Source organism: Mastigoproctus giganteus, chromosome 3 (genome assembly GCF_048544385.1).
Source record: "Mastigoproctus giganteus isolate SK-2022 chromosome 3, ASM4854438v1, whole genome shotgun sequence".
Classification (NCBI taxonomy): domain Eukaryota; kingdom Metazoa; phylum Arthropoda; class Arachnida; order Uropygi; family Thelyphonidae; genus Mastigoproctus; species Mastigoproctus giganteus.
The window spans coordinates 179,383,092-179,402,577 of record NC_143577.1 but is presented as its reverse complement, the minus strand read 5'-3'; the positions used below and the strand labels follow the sequence as shown (position 1 = coordinate 179,402,577).

Below are 19,486 nucleotides of genomic sequence, written 5' to 3'. Positions count from 1 at the left end.
GCATTCAAGGAACTAATCTTGGTGGCTACCAGGCTTTACATACCAACTAAGAAATATTGTTCAAGGTTTAGGCCTAAATGGTTGTCAGATGGACTAATGAGACATGTTTTTTTTTTTTTTTTTTTTTTTGATTTGGTAGTTGTTGGCGCATCGGCTTCTATGGCCATATTGCACCTCCCAAGGTTTTTGCAGTACTTTGATCCAAGCCCAAGGCGGGAATCGAACCCGCGACCTTGGGTTGCCGGGCAGTTACTTTACCCACTCGGCTAGCCCGGTCGGCAATGAGACATGTGGCAGAGAAGAAAAATGCATGGGATACATACAAATTAATGGGTGACATGGAAGCCTATGATAGATATAAGTTGGTCTGTAACCAAGTCACAAAGGAGATTAGGCAGGCAAAGGCAGACTACGAAAAATCCTTGGCAAAGGATGCAAAGAAAAACAGAAAGGAGTTCTTTACATACTTGAACTCGAGAAGGAAAGGGATGAATCAGATTGGTCCACTGGATATTGATGGTTCAACAGTTGAGGATCCTGCTCAGGTGGCTAACAATCTAAACGAGTATTTTGCATCTACATTCACGCATGAGGAGTTATTCAGGAAGGAGAATGATATAGGTAAAGTAAACATTGGCAGTGAGCTGGATGATTTTGTAATAACTGAGAGGAAAGTGGAGGAGAGATTGTTGAGGATAAACATAAAAAAGGCACCTGGGGTGGATGGGATCTATCCAGTTATATTAAAGGAGGCAGCAAAGGAAGTATGCAAACCCCTAGCCATAATTATGAGAGCTTCTTTGGACTCAGGGGAGGTACCCATAGACTGGAGATGTGCAAATGTAACCCCAATTCACAAAGGAGGATCAAAGGCTGACACAAGTAATTATAGACCTGTTAGTTTAACTTCTGTTCCAGGTAAATTAATGGAGGCACTGGTTAAAGAAGCACTGCAGGATCATCTAGACAAGAATTCAGTTATAGCTCAGACACAGCATGGTTTTGTTAAGGGCAGGTCTTGCCTGACCAATTTGATTGGATACTATGATGTAGTCACAAAAGAACTGGATGCAGGGAATAACTTTGATATTATATATTTGGATCTTAGAAAGGCTTTTGATACTGTTGCACATGGAAGACTGCTGCACAAATTGGAGCAGTGTGGCATTGGAGGCAAATTGCTGCTATGGATAAGGGGATGGTTGAGTGGCAGAAGACAGAGAGTGGTAATCAATGGACACTGCTCAACGTGGACTAATGTTATTAGTGGAGTTCCTCAAGGTTCAGTGTTGGGTCCATTGTTGTTTTCGGTGTTTATGAATGATATTGATGATGGGATATCAAGTTTAATGTCTAAGTTTGCAGATGATACAAAGGTTGGCAGGGTCGTTAAGGACACTACTGACGCTATGCTGCTGCAACAGGATCTGGAAAGGTTGAACAGATGGGCTGAGAGGTGGCAAATGAAGTTTAACATTGACAAATGTAAAGTACTACATATGGGTAACAGTAACCCCAGAGCAATGTATCAACTCTGCGGTACTACACTGACAGTGGTGGAGAATGAAAAGGACCTGGGGGTAATTGTGCAGGCAGATATGAAGTTCTCTGAGCAGTGCAGACGAGCTGCAAGAGTAGCTCATGGTGTCTTGTCAATGACATACAGGAATTTTTCTAGCAGGGATAGGGATGTGATTATTCCCTTGTATAAGGCATTGGTCAGGCCACACCTTGAGTACTGTATACAGGTCTGGAGGCCTCATTTCAAGAAGGATGTAGAGCTGCTGGAACGAGTACAGAGAAGGGCAACAAGATTAGTGAATGGAACAAAGGGTTGCTCTTACGAAGAAAGGCTTAAGTTTTGCAAATTACAGAGTCTGGAGACTAGGCACCGGCGAGGTGATCTGATAGAGGTGTATAAAGCCTTGAATGGTTTGAGCATGCTCAATGCTGATGGGATTCTTCATCTTTCTCAGAATAATCACCTCAGAGGGCATAAATTCAAATTGAGGAAGGACGGATGTCGGATAGATGTGCGGAAATTTGCCTTTAGCCAGCGGGTGGTTGGTTGGTGGAACCGACTTCCATCCCTTGTGGTGGAGGTTGATAGCCTAAATAAGTTTAAGGCTCAACTGGACAGGTATTTCGAACGAACGGAGGGGTGAAATGGGAGTGGGTGTTTTTTTTTTTTTTTTTTTGGCTGATGCTGAATAAGCTTGCTTTCTTGCATCATATGCCTCCTAATGCTATCCTTTCTGTAGACGTTTGAGTTCTGTGTACTCCCCAAATTCCAGTTCTGCATTCCTTATATTTGTGTGACACCATGTCTCTGATATCCCAACAATATCCGCCTTTCATGCTTTGAGCAATACCTCAAATTCATCAAATTTATTTACCAAACTCCTAGCATTGGTGTACACGCAAGTATACATGCACCTGTTCTTTTTCTTAGCTACCCTAACACAACCGATGTGTTTACTCCTCCGTAAACCATGTGTGTTTACTCCTCTGTGCATCCTCCGTATTTGGTGGTCACGGGCTCAAACCCTGGTCTAATCAAGAAGCGTGTGCTACGCACTGCTGCTGCTCCTGCCCACCTGGCTACGGAGGCACCCAAAGGAAAGTAAAAACTGAAAGTAAAGTAGTGGTGAAAAAGTGAAAGAATTTAAAAAACCTACTGCAAAAATGAAATGGGACTGAGGAAGCAAACAATATACAAAAATAAAAATAAACTGTACAAATAAATAATACTGTATTCACATATGGGAGGACAATTTTAGAAAGAGGTTGAATAAAGGGATGGGAAATATGCAAAATCTGAAAATCATATCCCCCCCCCCTTTTTTTTCTTGTACTATAGTCAAGTTTAGAAATGCAGTGCCTGATACATGGTCAGAAGTAGTCTCCTGATGAAATGCCTGGCCATGTATAATTTTTTTTGTTTACTTTATTCAGATTTTGCATATCTGTCATCCCTTTATTTGACCTCATTCTAAAATTGCCCTCCCATATCTGAGGGCAATTTTAGAAACATAAATAATACTGAATACAGTATTATTTATTTGTATATTTTTTGCTTCCTTAGTCTCATTTCATTTTTGCACTAGGTTTTTCAAATTCTTTCATTTTTCCACCACTACTGTACTTCCAGTTTCTATTTTCCTTTAAACCTCTCTTAGTTCAGGCACTTTGTGTACTTTTCGTTTCCATCTTTACCAGACACTATATTTATGAAAAAAAAAAAAAAAAAAAAAACCCACATATTGTTTATATATATATATATATAAATTCCCCCCCCCCACCCTTTTTTTCGGGCTTATCTCTTAGTCTCAGCATATTGTACTGAATTGATTTTGTTCCTTTTCACCAGAAGTTCTGTGTGTTTATCAAAACCACTCAACTCAATAACTGCAAGTTGTTTGAACTGTGTATGTTCAAAGATGCTAAAGAATATAACCTTTAAAAGAAGAAATACAGACCAGCTAGAAACAATTTAGAAATTAATTAGAATTTGCTGCCTAGTGCTGAAGTTAAGAGCTAAGAGACATTACTTTTGCAGGCTGACCCTGTATAATATTTCATGTGGGACTGAAGGTTTATGACAAGGTTCTCTTTGTTTTTATAACATTTGATTGTAAAATTCCTGGACTATTTTCTTTTCCATACAGGTAACAGCTTCCACTTAGTGATGATCCCTTTGCAGGTGTTCAAGGTGAGATGAGGGGCAACTGTGACAGACAGCTCACAAATTGGCATCTTCTGTAATAGCTCATGGTACTGCAATTGGAAATTTCTACTAGTAGATCTCCTTATCAGAGTATTTTGGAAATAATATTTCTGTACAAGAAAGGGAAGTGAGGGGAGTGTGTTCATTTCTTAAAGAGTGCAGTTAGAAATGATGGGGGTAGCCATTTTGGTACAAGTTCTTTCTTAAACTCTTAGGATGAGGTGTCTACACATGTAATGTAAAGAGAAGAGCACACTGGCTCTGAGAGTGAAATTGATTACAAATTAATTTTTATAACTTTTGGCCCTGGGGTTAGTTTCTCCTTGTAGTGGAGGCAGTTAGCTGGCTCCACAACAAGGAGGAGAAGTACTGGCACTGAGTGACCAATATTGTTAGTTGAGTTAATAATTATGTGAAGGGGAAGAAAGGTGGTTTCTTTTCTGGATTCTGCAAATTCATATGGTGATAGGCTACTTATATTATTATGGACTTAGGAAAAACTGCATTTATAACTAAAACAGAATTTTAAAATAATAATAAGAATGTTCCCACTGTTTGCACTTGGTTTCGGCCTAAGCTTTGCAGTATCACAGATATCACTTGACCACAATAAATGCTTGCCACTTAGCACACAACAAGAGTATGTTCTTGTATTGTTCTACAATTTGTGTGAGATTAAAAATTCTGAATAACTCAAGGGGGAACAATCCCCTACCACATTCAACTAAAACTGGCTAACGACTGCCCCAAGTGAAGGGGGCTTTAAGACTTCTACTAGCTGTCATAAAGGAGCTTAGTACGTGTTTAATTCAAGAAAAAAAAAATACCTTGGGATCTTCACTGTAAGGCAGACATCCTGCTTTCTGTTTAACAAAAAGGTCTCCACTATTTTCGAGTAGGGATCTGAAAAAATGACATTAAAACCCTCCCTTAAATACTGAAAATAATAATAATAAAAAAATATGCTTATCACACAGTACTCTGACAATTCATTAACACTGTTATTTTTAGAATGTGAGAACACCATAAACATGAGATGATCTTATAATGGTATCATCCTCCTTTCTCCTTATACAGAGAAAGGAGGATGACGACCATTCAAATCAATAATGGGCAGTTCCTTTCATGCATTCAACATTTATTTTATAATTGCTTTACAACTTTAAAATTCTTGAAATTTAAACTTCAAAATTTATAAAAACAATAAAATTGTGCAACTTTATGCAATTGGACTTATATATATATATATATATATATAAATCAATGAAGACTATATATGCACCAGGACAAAGTCATAATTTCAAAAAAAAAAAAAAAAAAAAAACAAACAAACAAACAGGTTTTTTGGCAACCTTTAAAACATGTTAATTCATCAAAAATTTATATGCATATACAGTCGATTCTGGTTATTTGGGACACATCGGGACTAGTGCATTTTGGCCCGATTAAGCGGCTGTCCCAATTATCTGAAGTTTCATGTAAATAGTTAAGAATACAATGGACCTCTGCTTTACAATTGGTTCACTGTACAATCAAATCACGTTACGATGGAGTCACCATAGTAATGTACTATTCACTATACGATGTGTAGAAGTGCTGATCATTGTGATCACGTTTGTGAGTTGAATTTTAATACTATTAAACACAATTCTAATTAGAGAAAATTGGAGGAATATTATCCACAGGCTATAAAAGTAAAGATATATTACAGCACAAATTTACCCTTTATTATCCTACCTTACCAATTAAAAAATTAAATGATACCTGAAAATCGGAAGAATATACGTGATAATTGGAATAATTAATACGTACTGTAATATGTACATACTAACTAGTTGACATTTGTGGGTGGGGGTTAAAATTTAAAACAGTAAAAAGATAAGCAATCAATAACAAAGAACTCGGCGCACACAAATTGCAAGTAACACGATACACGCAAGTGAGAACGGAGTAACAAGTTATGAAGTTTTAAAAATAGGAATGAGGAGAAGATGCTGAAAATTAATTTTTTAATATGATTGAAGGTTCCATGGAAGTGTAAACACATTTCACCTTAATAACTCACAGAATTCTAGCTGTCAGTATTATCACAAATTCAATAAGATCGAGTTTACTATCCGTTTATGATAGATTGCACTAACAGAAAAGCCCAATAAACAGGTGACTGCTAATTGTTTTTATTGTTTTATGGTTGTGACCTCCAAAAATCCGACCGAACCATGGAACGGTCGGAGACAATCGTAGAGTAATCTCCAGTGCTGCGGTCTCTGGCCCCGATTAAACGGCATGTTGTCCCAATTAAGCAAAGTAAACCCTGGCTATTTTCTCTTGATTGGGTTCTGTTTTTTAAGGTTTGCCCCGATTAACTGGTGGCCCAAATAACCGGAATCCACTGTGTGTGTATATATATATATATATATATATACTTTATTTATACGTTATTATTTTTAAATTGTGGTACTACTTGGGAGTGTCAGGTTTGTAGTGACCCCAACCAACCTGCTAGTTATATTTAAAACTAGCCCTGGTATGGATAGCCTTCATATAAAAGCAACTAAATTAATGAAATTTTAAAGAATGAAAATAAATGAAAATTAACATTCATCCTCATGGTCATACCTCTGCTACTCCTCAGGGGCTTTGAGCAGACATATAGCCATATTGGAGGAATGTATTATACATACCCGTTTCTGTATTCTCTATACCAGTTTTGCAGGTTAATTACTTGGTGGATAATTTGGATTTATAAGAGTAAACTTATTGAATATATGTACTTAATTTTATATAAGTACTAAATTTTAAGTAAACAAGGTGGTTTTCATATATTACAACAAACTCTGATAGGAGATTCAAAGCCCTATGGGCAATGGTGGGATTCAAATAATTTAACAACCAGTTCACTGCCCTAATGACCACTCTAAATATAAAAAATTATATACCAAAAGACAATTTATTACTTCATGCAGTTAATACTTAAATAAGAACAATAAAAGAGGTCCACAAAACTAGATTATGTTATAAGAAAGAGTTTTAAAATATTAATGAAAAAATATTAAATACTTGACAAAAAACAATAAAACTGTTATTTATGATATTTCCATATTGCTTCTTGATTGGCTTCCTCACTTGCAATTTTCTTCGCTTTTATCCGAGCATCATTGGCTGAGTGATTTATCCTTAACCATCTTTTCACTGTAGGAGTAGGATCCCATTCCTTTAGAGGTAGGCCGATTAGACTAATAGTCATTGTGTTTGATATATTAGAAACAGTTAGCCAACTTCTCTTCTGTGAACATATTATGTTCATTTTTGAAAAAAACCCCTTTCCGCTCTGCTGAACTTACAGCAATTGTTCTGACAATATTTTTAGCTCTTTGAACACTTTCAGGAATTTCATAATTCTGTGAATTTTTTAAAATGTTTTCCACGAAATCTCGATAATCATTAATATCAATTTGGTAATTAAAAATGTCATAAAATATGAGCAATTGTTCTTCAGCTGCTTTCCATGGAACTAGTACTTCTTCAATATTCCAGTAATCTGGCTCCAAAAAATTGAGAAATTGTAATTTATTCCTACCTTGAAATTGGCTACAACTTGCTTTTAAATGTTCACAATCCATTAGTCTTTTTTTCAAATTCACTATGATGTTTTCTAAAAGTCTTTCCCGAGGAAGCCTGACAAATCAATAATTTTCTACAAATTTTATATTTTTGAAGGTTTCTGAAGTAATTAATTCATCAACTTTTTTTTTCTGTATGTACCCTTTTCCTTTCCAAGCATTTGAAATGCTTTAATAGCTCTTATCACGAGTTTTTCAGCCTTTATTATGTCTATATTTCTTGCTTGCAGTGCATTTGAAAGAAGAGAAATTTCGTTTAAAATATCAATCATCAATGCCAAATTAGTTATAAAATATATATTTTCAAGATGGGCAGCTATACCTAAGTACTATTTATTTGAATAAAAATAGGATTTTATGTAGTGCTGGATAAGTGAACCACACAGCTAGGGTTGATCTTAAAATACAGGCAGCCCATCTTGGTCCCAAAACTCTGCCAATCTTTATAATTTCAATTCCAAGTTGTTCAAATATTTTGGAAAGTTCAATTTGGTTCTTATGGGATTGATGAAAAATAGTATATATCTTATAAATAAATATTTTAAAATGATTTACTTGCTTTATTTCCTTTATCGAATCATCTAAAACAAGATGGAGGCGATGATTTAAACAGTGCCATATTATTATGTTTGGAAACCCTTTTGCAATCCTAGTGCTCACTCCAGATTTTCTTCCAAGCCCAACGCTGGCAACCATCGGAGCAAAATCGTATTAAATTTTTTTCTAGGTAGTTCTTAGTAAGCCCAACATTATTTAAACTTTCCATATCTGAAGAACATAATGTCTCTGCATCTTGTTTTTCCAATTCAACTAGTTCAACGAAAATTGTTGGTGATGTAACTGAATTGTTCACAGGAGACACTGCTTCTACAGGGATTGGATACACTTAAATAGAAAGGGTGCAAGAATATTTGATGATGCTATCGAGGCAGTGTTAGGTGGGTTGGAAAACTGCTAGCTTGGGGGGGATACAAGGACTAATAGATTAACAGTAGCCACTGGCAGAGGTGAAAGTGATTCTTGAACTGCTTCTACTGGAATGAGCAGCAGCCTGGAAAATAAGATGCAGGATATTTCAGAGAGTGCTGGGAATCATTAGGGTACAAATAAACACATAGGTTGTGTTAGGGTAGCTAAGAATAGGAACATGTGCATGTATACTTGTGTGTACACCAATGCTAGGAGTTTGGTAAATAAATTTGATGAATTTGAGGTATTGCTCAAACATCAAAGGCAGATATTGTTGGGATATCAGAGACGTGGTGTCACACGGATATAAGGAATGCAGAACTAGAATTTGGGGAGTACAATGTGTACAGGGATAGACAAGATAGGAAGGGAGGAGGGGTTATACTATTAGTTAAGAAACACATAAAATCCAAGGAAGTGAAGCCAGTCGACATCGCTGGACAGTGCAGTGTCAAGTCAGTTTGGTGTGACTTATGTCACACCATAAGCATTGAGAGATAGGCCTAATGACTCTGATGAGTATAATAAGAAACTGTACAGGGAAATAGAGTGGGCCAGTAAATCAGAGAGACTTATAATGGGGGATTTTAATTTCCCAGATATGAACTGGAATTTGTGGGTTGGTCACTCACACACTAGCAAGGCTTTTGTGGATTTATTGGATGATTGTTTTCTACATCAGCATGTTCGGGAGGCAAGTAGAGGGAGTAATACTCTTGATTTGATTATCAGTAATGATTCTTCATGCATTAAGAATCTGCAGATAAAGGAACCACTAGGTGGCAGTGATCACAGTGTGCTGAAGTGGGATTTACTCAAAGAGGTAACTACCATCAGGAGTAAAGGGAAGGGTTTTTGCTTTCGTAAAGGTGACTGCAGTGGTCTGAGACAGTATTTAAATTCTATACAGTGGGACCAACTGATGATGTTACCAACAGCAAATTCAAAATGGGAAGCATTCAAAGAATTTATCTTGGAAGCTACTAGGCTTTACGCACCAACTAAGAAATATTGTTCAAGGTTTAGGCCGAAATGGATTTCAGATGAACTAATGAGACATGTGGCAGAGAAGAAAATTGCATGGGATACATATAAATTAATGGGTGACATGGAAGCCTATGATAGATATAAGCTGGTCTGTAACCAAGTCACAAAGGCAGATTATGAGAAATCCTTGGCAAAGGATGCAAAGAAAAACAACAAAGAGTTCTTTACCTATGCAAACTCTAGAAGGAAAGGGATGAATCAGATTGGTCCACTGGATATTGATGGTTCAACTGTTGATGATCCTGCTCAGGTGGCTAACAAACTAAATGAGTATTTTGCATCTACATTCACCCATGAGGAGTTATTCAGGGAGGGGAATTCCAGAGGTGAGTTAAACTCTGGCAGTGAGCTGGATGATTTTGTAATTACTAAGAGACAAGTGGAGGAGAAATTGTTGAAGATAAACATAAAAAAGGCACCCGGGATGGACTGGAGACATGCAAATGTGACCCCAATTCACAAAGGAGGATCAAAGGGCAATACAAGTAATTATAGACCTGTTAGTTTAACTTCTGTTCCAGGAAAATTAATGGAGGCACTGGTTAAAGAAGCACTGCAGGATCATCTAGACAAGACTTCAGTTATAGCTCGAACAAAGCATGATTTTGTTAAGGGAAAGTCTTGCCTGACCAATTTGATTGGATAGATACTATGATGTGGTCACAAAGGAACTGGATGCAGGGAATAACTTTGATATCATATATTTGGATCTTAAAAAGGCTTTCGATACTGTTGCACATGGAAGACTGCTGCACAAATTGGAATAGTGTGGCACTAGAGGCAAATAGCCTATATCTAGGCTATTGAATGAGTTTTAATATGTACAGTAAATTTTTGACTTAAACTTAATCGAAAACCGTGTTATAGTGAAACCCGTGCTGGTTGAAGCCGTGCTAAACGAGGTATTGCTGTATTTACAAATACACAGTATTCATTAATATGCAAAAAATGTTACAATGGAACATCATATGTTAGACAGAATATCACATGCACGAGGTTGTTGAACGTTATGGAGGCAGTTGTCAATAATTAATTGCATTTGTAGTGACATAATTGCCTCGCCCTCTTCTCCCATTGGCTCGAATAAATATCACTAGGAGGAAAAACACTTTTAATGCATAGACAGATAATAAGTGGTGATGTTTCACCAAATTATGAGTCATTTACCATCTAGCATTGCCTGGCAAAACTAGGGGTGGTATTTCTATGTGTGATATGGATGCTTAATCACATCTTGAACATGGCTCATGCTGTTTCACATCTAGGTGGTTATCTTTAATATACTGGGTGCAGTGTTTTGTGCCTTGCACATGGTGTACACCTAGGGTTACTAACAGTCCCACCATCGTGAAGGTACAAACAGAGGATACAGTTGATTCAGAACAAACAGAATTCCACCAAAATTTGACTAAATGAGACCTGAATGTAGGTTCCACAAGATTTTAGAGCCCCTTCCCCTCCCTCCTTCTTCTAGGTTTCAAGCCCTAGTCTAAGAATGTCTGTAAGAAGCCTCAGTTACCTTTAATATTTCAATACAAGTTAAGTAAGAGACACTTTGCATAAAGAAACAGTTATCAAATGAAAGTCAAAGTATGACTGGCAACCAACAGTATGACTGGCAGCCAACCAAATGTATAAAGATCAAAACACAAGTAAATTGAGGTAAAAATGGATAAAGAAAGATATGAATATATCCAATGCTTTTATTTGTAAAAAAATAAGTGCCGGTACTCATTCTTTGCTATCAGGAAAAATTGAAAATTAAAAAGATATGAAAAGTACTCTAAAAAATTATTTCATGATATTGTTACTTTAATAGCAATGTTTTAGAATAAGAACAACAAATTAAATGTATTAACACACAGTTTATTTAGAATATATTTATTATTCAAGTATATAACAAAAATAAGTAAAATGTGAGTAAAATAAGTAATAAGTAATAAGTAAAAAAAAAAAAAAAATAAGTAAAAATAATTTCATAATAAAGTTTTAGTAGAATATTCCAAATTTTTATTAAGTTCTCATCCACCATGCCGACTTCTTTTCTTTCTATGTCAAATTCTTTCTTACAGTTTGTGTCAGTTGCTGAATGCCATTTCCGAATCATCCAAGAATCGATATATTTTGCTGGATCAAAGTTGGCCAGCAGTGAGTCTACAATTTTAAGAAATAGTAGTAAAGAAATTGTTTTTTGTCATCAACGAAGCTCTGGTTGGGAGGCTGGGCTGATGATCAGATTAATTTGTGAAAATCCTCTTTCACATTCACTCGATGAAATTGGTATTGTGCTCAGAGCATCCAACAAATGCTTCAATTCTTCTGAAACTGTCTTTTCAATTAGGTATTCCCGAAATCCAGGAATTGTATCTCTTTCATTTAACTGTAACCTAATTATTATTATTATTATTATTAGCAGCTATATGGTGCAAGGAAGCCTGAGGCTTATGCTGCACCAGCCAAAAAAATAATAATAATAACAACTCCCTGAGATTCCCTGAGAGAGAGAGAGAGAGAGAGAGAGAAAGAGAGAGAAGTAGAAGGGAATCACCAAGAAAGAGAAGAATGATGATATCCTGCTCAGGACCCTGGGTGTGCCAAGCCCATACTCACCAGATGTGAGTCCCCTGGGGTAATTGACAATTTTCTAACTTCGTTTTCACTAAATGCCACCATTTCATGTTTAGAAGGTTTATTATTGTCGTTATCCACATTTTCCTTCTCTTGTCATCGATATTGTCATTGGTTCTTTGAACTAGTTGTTAAATTCAAATTTTTTTCTTCTCGTTTTTTTTTTTTTTTGAAACTGTCCAAAATGTCGGTGTCATTTGAATATTCAGGTACCGTGACAGAAAAACAGAGAAACAGAGATAGGGAAAATTTAAGGAAAATGTGGATAATGCACTGCCGCAAAAAATCAGATGATCGGGGTAAAAGAAAATCACTCCCTCCTAATTCTCTTACAGTTGATTCCCAGTGGTGTCCAACCTGCAGCCTGCGTGGAAAGTGGCCTAAAACAGTATTTTAAATTTTGTTAATTACCAAAAAAATTTCCCTCATTAAATGTTTTGTTCAGTAAATGTAATTGTGTATGTACTTAATAAAACTTTTGAATATTTTTCATTTTACCTTTACAAATAACAAGATATGAAAAATGTAACACGCTAATTCAGGGGTGGCAAAACTTAAGGGTGCATGCCAAAATTGGCTAAATCTTTTAAAAACTACCCTCGAGTTTCAGAATACAAAATTATGCATTTTGTGTTATGAAACAGCTGCATATGTATGACTTACACACTACTGTTTCAGAACATAAAATATATAATGCTTTGTTATCAATCTTAATCAAATCAAATCTTTCACTTCAAGATTATTGAAATTCTTCATTTGAATGTTTTTGTTCCTTTGCTGGTAGAGCTGATATCCTAAACAATCTGTAAAGCTCCTTGACGTTGTCGCAAACATTCTCTCATATATGTCAGACAAGCTGTGCTTGCTACCTTGGAGTCTAAAACGATGATGGAAATGATATTCGGGTGACAGTCAAGTCAAGTGGACCCAATTTCGGCAGCAAAATTCAGACGGTCTGTGACAGCCAAATCATCTGCTTGCACCTTCAAGATGGTTAGACTGTTAGTAATCCTGGGTATAACCCCATGTGCAAGCACACTATGGGTGACCACCCAGGTGTGAACCAACTTAAGCAGGGGTCGAGGCAGCCACACCACATGAAGGAATGAAGCCCCTCTGTGTAAACCAGGCAATACTAGGTGGTAGATGACTCACATCAACTGGTGCAATACCACCATTTCACTTATTGGATGCTTGAAGTGGTGAAACCCACATTTAGTCTACAGAGCTCAGTTCAGGTCAACCCTCCCCCATCTCTTCCTCATGAAGTATGACTGATATCTTTTGAGGTTATGATGAACACTTTGGCGAGATCCAAACGTCCTTATATTTTGAGGTTAAGGCAATGTTAGCAGGCTGGCTGCTAGTTAGTACACTGGACCAAACTTATTGGTAACTCTCTAGGAGGCTTCCAGATCACCTAGTATATAATCTTACTGCCTCTACTCTGCCAGATAACGACTAGAGGGAGTCTGAATAGTGTGTATGCGGGGGCATTGTCGAGGCCACATTATGTCAAAGATCTGGGTATATTCTTATCATGTGTGGGCCATATCCAAAAATTTCATTATGCCCCCCCCCCTTCTTACTATTAAATACACCAAAATTTTGTCAAACTAATAGAGCAACCTTAACTGCAAAAATAACTTTTTTTTTTTTTTTTTTTTTTTTATGAAAACCCCAATCACGAGATGTATTAGAATCTATAGTACTTAGTACCATGCATGGGTTGGAAGTTGAGAAGACGAAGGAAGATATTTGTTGACATTAGACTTGAACTTCTGTAGACTGTAATTTTCAGGAAATACATATGAAGGAAGGTTGTTCCAGAAAACGGCAGTTAAATGAATAAGCGAGGATTATGAAAAGTTGGTTCTGTGAGTTTGAAGTTGGACAGTAAGTGGATGTTGGCTGGTGGAGGCACGTGTTTGGACTGTTTTGAAAGAGAGAGAGTGGGAATTATAGAAGCCAATTCAGAAGAACAGTGCCCATGGAAGTATCTATAGAAAAGGCATGCAGCAGAAACAGAACATCTATGAGACCGCAAGTGGAGAGACTCTGTTAAAGATGACTCATTAGTTAACCTAACTGCCCTCTTCTGAATGGAAGCTAGAAGCCAGAGAGAGAGAGAGAGAGAGAGAGAGAGAGATTTTGGGGGCACTGCCCCAGATATGGGAACAATATTCCATGGTAGGGCAAATTTGCGATTTTTACAGAGTGAACAGCTGTTTGGAAGAAAAATAATGCTGAGAGCGAGAGAGAAAACCAAGTTTTTTAGATGCAGAGGAAGAAATATTTGTGCCAAGAGAGATTAGAAGTCAGGGTAATCCCCAAAAGAGATATATCATTTTCCCTAAAAATCGAAGTGTCACCAAAGATAAGCATAGGAGCAGAAGAATCCTTTTTGCGAGATATGAGACAAGACTTAGTTTTAGAAGGATTGAAATCATCAAAATTGTATTTGCCCCACCCATAGAATTACCTGGAGTTTGGCATTTAAGAAATTGGTAACAGACATTTGCAAAGCTAAAGCTGATTGAGCAGGGCAAGGTTTCTCAAAATGGAAAGTGGAATGCAATGTACTATCATCAGCAAAACTATGGATAGGATTTCCAATCAATGGAAGGTCATTAATATACAAGAGGAAAAGAGTAGGAGAAAGAACTGAACCTTGGGGGATGCCAGTATTAGTGGAGAAGTTAGAAGACAGAGAGCCATCTACCATCACCCTCAGTGAGCGATCAGAGAGAAAACTGGATAACCAATTACTAAAAACAGTTGGCAAACCATAAGATGGAAGCTTGTTTAGAAGACCTATATGCCAAACACGATACGAAGCCTTTGAGATGTCAAGAGCTACTGATTGTGTTTCACCGAACTTTTCCATCGAATTTGTCCATAAATGGGTAACATAAGTCAGAATATCACTAGTGGACCGACACTGTGGAATTCATACTGGCGATTGTTGATGAGACAGAAGGTTTCTAAGCAGTTTAAGAGTTGGCAGTTAATTGATTTCTCCATTACTTTAGAAAGAGTAGACGTAATTAAAATGGGACAATAATTAGACGGGAGGGATTTGTCACCCTTTTTAGGAACTGGCTGGATATGAGCAAATTTCTATGCAGAAGGAAAAACACATTTGGAATAAGAAAGTGAAAAAAAGATGGCAAAGAACAGAAGTTCAGGAGCACAGGTTTTGAGAACAAGTGGAGAAATACCATAGGGACCTGGAGCTTTCTTAGCATCAAGATTCGTCAAAATCCTTCTGATATTCTTTTGGCAGAAGACCACAGCAGGCATTAAATGGAGCATGTTGGGAATGGTGGGAGGTGTTTTACCAAGATCTTTAATACATGAGTTGGAAGAAAAATGGGATGCTAGCAGGTCAGCTTTATCCTTGGATGAAGTGACAACAGAACCACTTGGTTTTGACAGAAGTGGGAGCAGAGATGGGCAAAGGTTGCGCCCAATAGCTTTGGCAAGAGACCAGAGTGCTCAGCTACCATTAGGGCAAAAAAGCAAGTTTTCTACTCTTAGCCTGTTCCAAATTTAGTTTTGACTGATTAATATCTACTTACAATTGTTGCAAGCTTTGGTGTAGGCAGAAAATGAAACTGAAGAATTGGAAACAAGCCGATTACAATATACAACATTCTTCTCTTGAACAGCCTTAGCACATTTATTGAAAAACAAAGGTGTAGAGTAAGGACGAGATTTTAAAGTGGAGTGTGGAATAAAGGATTCCATTCCTACAAGAATAATTTCACAGACACAACTGAGCAAACATTGAGATCAGAAGTTTTGAAACAGTAATCCGACCAAGGAAAGGAAAAAACAGAAGTGTACTTAGAAGGGTTATTTGTGAGAAAAAGATCAAGCATGTTGGCTTGGTTAGGATGGTCTGGTATTCTTGTAAGTAAATGTACAATCTGTGTGAGGTCATTAGTAATTGCAAAAGCCTCAGCATCTCGACCAGCTGGGTCGGTGTGACTAGAAAACAGAAGCCAGCTGGAGTTGTGAACATTAAAACCACCAAGGAAAATTACCTCACTGTTAGGAAAGTTGGACTGGAGAAAGTCAAGTTGCAAAGAGAGGAAGTCAAAGAGCTCCAAGTGATTAGTGGAGTTGGGAGAATGGTAGAGACAACAGATGAATTTGACAGAATGAGGTAGAGAGATTCTAAGCCAGAGAAGATCAAAAAGAGAAGATTCCAAATTACCAAGTCTATGGAAGGGAATATCGGAACAGACATGCACAAGTACCAACCTTTGAGGCAAAAGGAATCATACAGCAAATAATTTAGGCAAGTGAGATGAGCAGTTGTTGAATCTACCGATAACTGAGATTCTGTCAGAAAAAGTACATGGGGTTTGGCAGACTGCAAGTGGAAATGGACATCATTGAGATTACAACTGAGACCATGTATATTTGTGAAATGAACAAGAAAGTGTTTGGGAGGTTTAGATCTTTTCACAGTTAAGCTTACTCTATTAGTTTGACAATTCATGGTGTATTCAATAGTAAGAAAAAGTGGGGGGGGGACATGCTGTATGAAGTAATGAAATTTTTGAATATGGTGTACACATGGAAAGAACATACCCAGATCCTTGATATAATGTGGCCTCGACAATGCTCTCCACATACATACTACTCGGACTCCCTCCAGTCATTATCTGGCAAAGTAGTGGTAGCAATATTATACACTAGCTGATCCAGAAGTCTCCTAAAGAGTTACCAATAGGTTTGGTCTGGTGTGCTAACTAGTAGCTGGCCTGTGAACACCGTTTTAGAGCTGTACCCTCGAAATGCAAGGAAGATTGGATCCTGCCATGATGTTCATCATAACCTCAAAAGTCATCAGTCATACTGTATGATGGAAGAGATGGGGGAAGGGTTGATCGGAACTTAGCGCTGGAGACTAAACATGAGTTTCACCACTTCAAGCCGCCAATAAGGAAAGTGGTTCAATGTCTGCTGTGGTTTTCTGTCAAAAGGATATCAGAAGAATTTTGACAAATCTTTATGCTAAGAAAGTTCTAGGTCCTGATGGTATTTCTCCACTTGTTCTCAAAACATGTGCTCCTGAATTTACTCCTGTTATTTGCCGCCTTTTTTCACTTTCTTATTCCAAATGTGTTTTTTCTTCTGCTTGGAAATTTCCTCACATCCAGCCAGTTCCTAAAAAGGGTGACAAATCCCTCCCATTCTATCGTCCCATTGCAATTACTTATACTCTTTCTAAAGTAATTGAGAAATCAATTAACCGCCAACTCAAACTATCTAGAAACCTTCCATCTGTTCAACGATCGCCAGTATGTATTCTGCCAGTGTCGATCCACTGGTGATATTCTGGTTATATTACCCATTTATGGACATATTCAATGGAAAAGTTCAGTGAAACACAAACAGTTGCTCTTGACATCTCAAAGGCTTTTGATCATGTTTGGCATAAGCGTCTTCTAAACAAGCTTCCATTTTATGGTTTGCCAACTGTTTTTTTGTAATTGGTTATCCAGTTTTCTCTCTGACTGCTCATTGAGGGTGATGGTAGATGGCTCTCTGTCTTCTAACTTCCCCATTAATGCTGGTGTCCCCCCCCCAAGGGTCAGTTCTTTTCCTTGCTCTTTTCCTCTTGTATATTAATGACTTTCTTCCACTGACTGGAAATCCTATCCATAGTTTTGCTTATGACAGGACATTGCATTCCACTTTCAAGTTTGAGAAACTATGCCCTGTCCAATCAGCTTCAAATTCTCCAAAATCTGCTACCAATTCTTTAAATGCCGATCTCCAGTGGGGCAAAGACAACTTAGTTGATTTCAATCCTTCTAAAACCCAGTCGTGTCTTATATCTCACAAAAAGGATTCTTCTGCTCCTATGCTTATCTTTGGTGTAACTCTGATTTCTAGGCGAAATGATATATCTCTTTTGGGAATTACCCTGACTTCTAATCTCCCTTGGCACAAGCACATTACAAATATTGTTTCCTCTTCATCTAAGAAACTTGGTTTTCTCTTTCGCTCTCGGCGTTATTTTTCTTCCAAACAGCTGTTCACTCTGTACAAATTGCAATTCCGCCTTACCACGGAATATTGTTCCCACATCTGTGGAAGTGCCCCCAAAACATTTGTCAGGCTTCTAGATTCCATTCAGAAGAGGGCAGTTAGGTTAATTAATGACTCATCTCTAACAGAGTCTCTCCACTCTCTGTCTCATAGATGTACTGTGTCTGCTGCATGCATGCCTTTTCTACAGATACTTCCAGGGGCACTGTTCTTCTCAATTTGCTTATATAATTCCCGCTCTCTCTCTCTCTTTCAAAACAGTCCGCCACCAGCCAACATCCATTTACTGTCCAACTTCAAACGCACAGAACCAACTTTTCACCTTCCTCCTTTATTCAATCAACTGCCGGTTTCTAGAACAACCTTCCTTCATACGTATTTCCTGAAAATTACAGTTTACAGAAGTTCAAGTCTAATGTCAACAAATATCTTCTTTCGTCTTCTCAACTTCTAACCCATGCATGGTATTAAGTACTATAGGTTCTGTTACCTGTTGTGTTTCGGGTTTTAAAAAAAAAAAAAAATAAAAAGAAAAAAAAGGACAAATAGCAATTAAAATAATTATAAGAATTAATGAAGAATAAGCTCCAATCTCAATGCCACGTAGAAACCACAAATGACAATGAAGGAGGCTACACTAAATACTGAATGTGGATAATATATCTTGCCTAACTTTACCAATAACTTATGTTTTGAATAAATGTGTGAAATATGCAAATTATTTTCTTAATTTTGTTTCACAATTTGTCAGTACACCTCACCACTCTGACTTCAAACAGATCACTGCATGAAGTAAAAAAGTTTAAAGTACATTGATGTCAAATGGAACCAGGAGTTTCCCCATCTCTGCATTGCTTTCATTGTGGGTGTAACAGTTCACTGTAAAAGGCCAGAGAATTAAAAGTGTATGAATTTTGTAGGTGTAGTGTTATGTATTGTCATCTGGCCATTCAGCCGCTAGACCACTGCCCTAGACCATTCAGCCGCTAGACCGCTAGACAACACAAAGTTGCCCACACCTGGTCTGCCTCTACACTTGGAGGCAGACCAGGTTCACAGTAGTTTGAAATTTTTACTCTGACAGGCTCTGCTACCTACTTTCCTGGGATTTCAGTGGCTAGGGCCAAGGTATAAAAAAAAAGGGGGGGGAGTAGTAGATGAAGGAAAACCAAAAGTTGTTTTTATTATCTCAGTTTAAATTTAGGTGGTGTTTTTAATTTTGATAAGCTGTGTGTAGATCTCGCACATTCTAGGATAGACAGAGGAGGGGGGTAAACTGAAGACTGGTGAGAAAAGACAGAATATATGGTAAATAGGGAAGGCGGGCCGCAGAACAGCAGTGAGGCAGGCCCATGCCTCATAAGATGAAATAAAGGGGGCAGCAGGGAAGACTGTTTCCCCCTCTCGTATCAGGGAAATGGAA

The 19,486-nt window shown here is 37.5% G+C and overlaps 1 protein-coding gene across 1 annotated transcript in view; it reads right to left on the bottom strand.

The window, feature by feature from the left end:
- Positions 1-19,486, bottom strand: part of shtd (anaphase promoting complex subunit 1) — a 989,031-nt gene that overhangs the window by 129,322 nt on the left and 840,223 nt on the right. Inside the window, exon 40 of the mRNA XM_090370159.1 lies at positions 4,555-4,630. Coding sequence (XP_090226285.1) covers positions 4,555-4,630 — 76 coding nt within the window. The remainder of the gene's footprint in view (positions 1-4,554; positions 4,631-19,486) is intronic.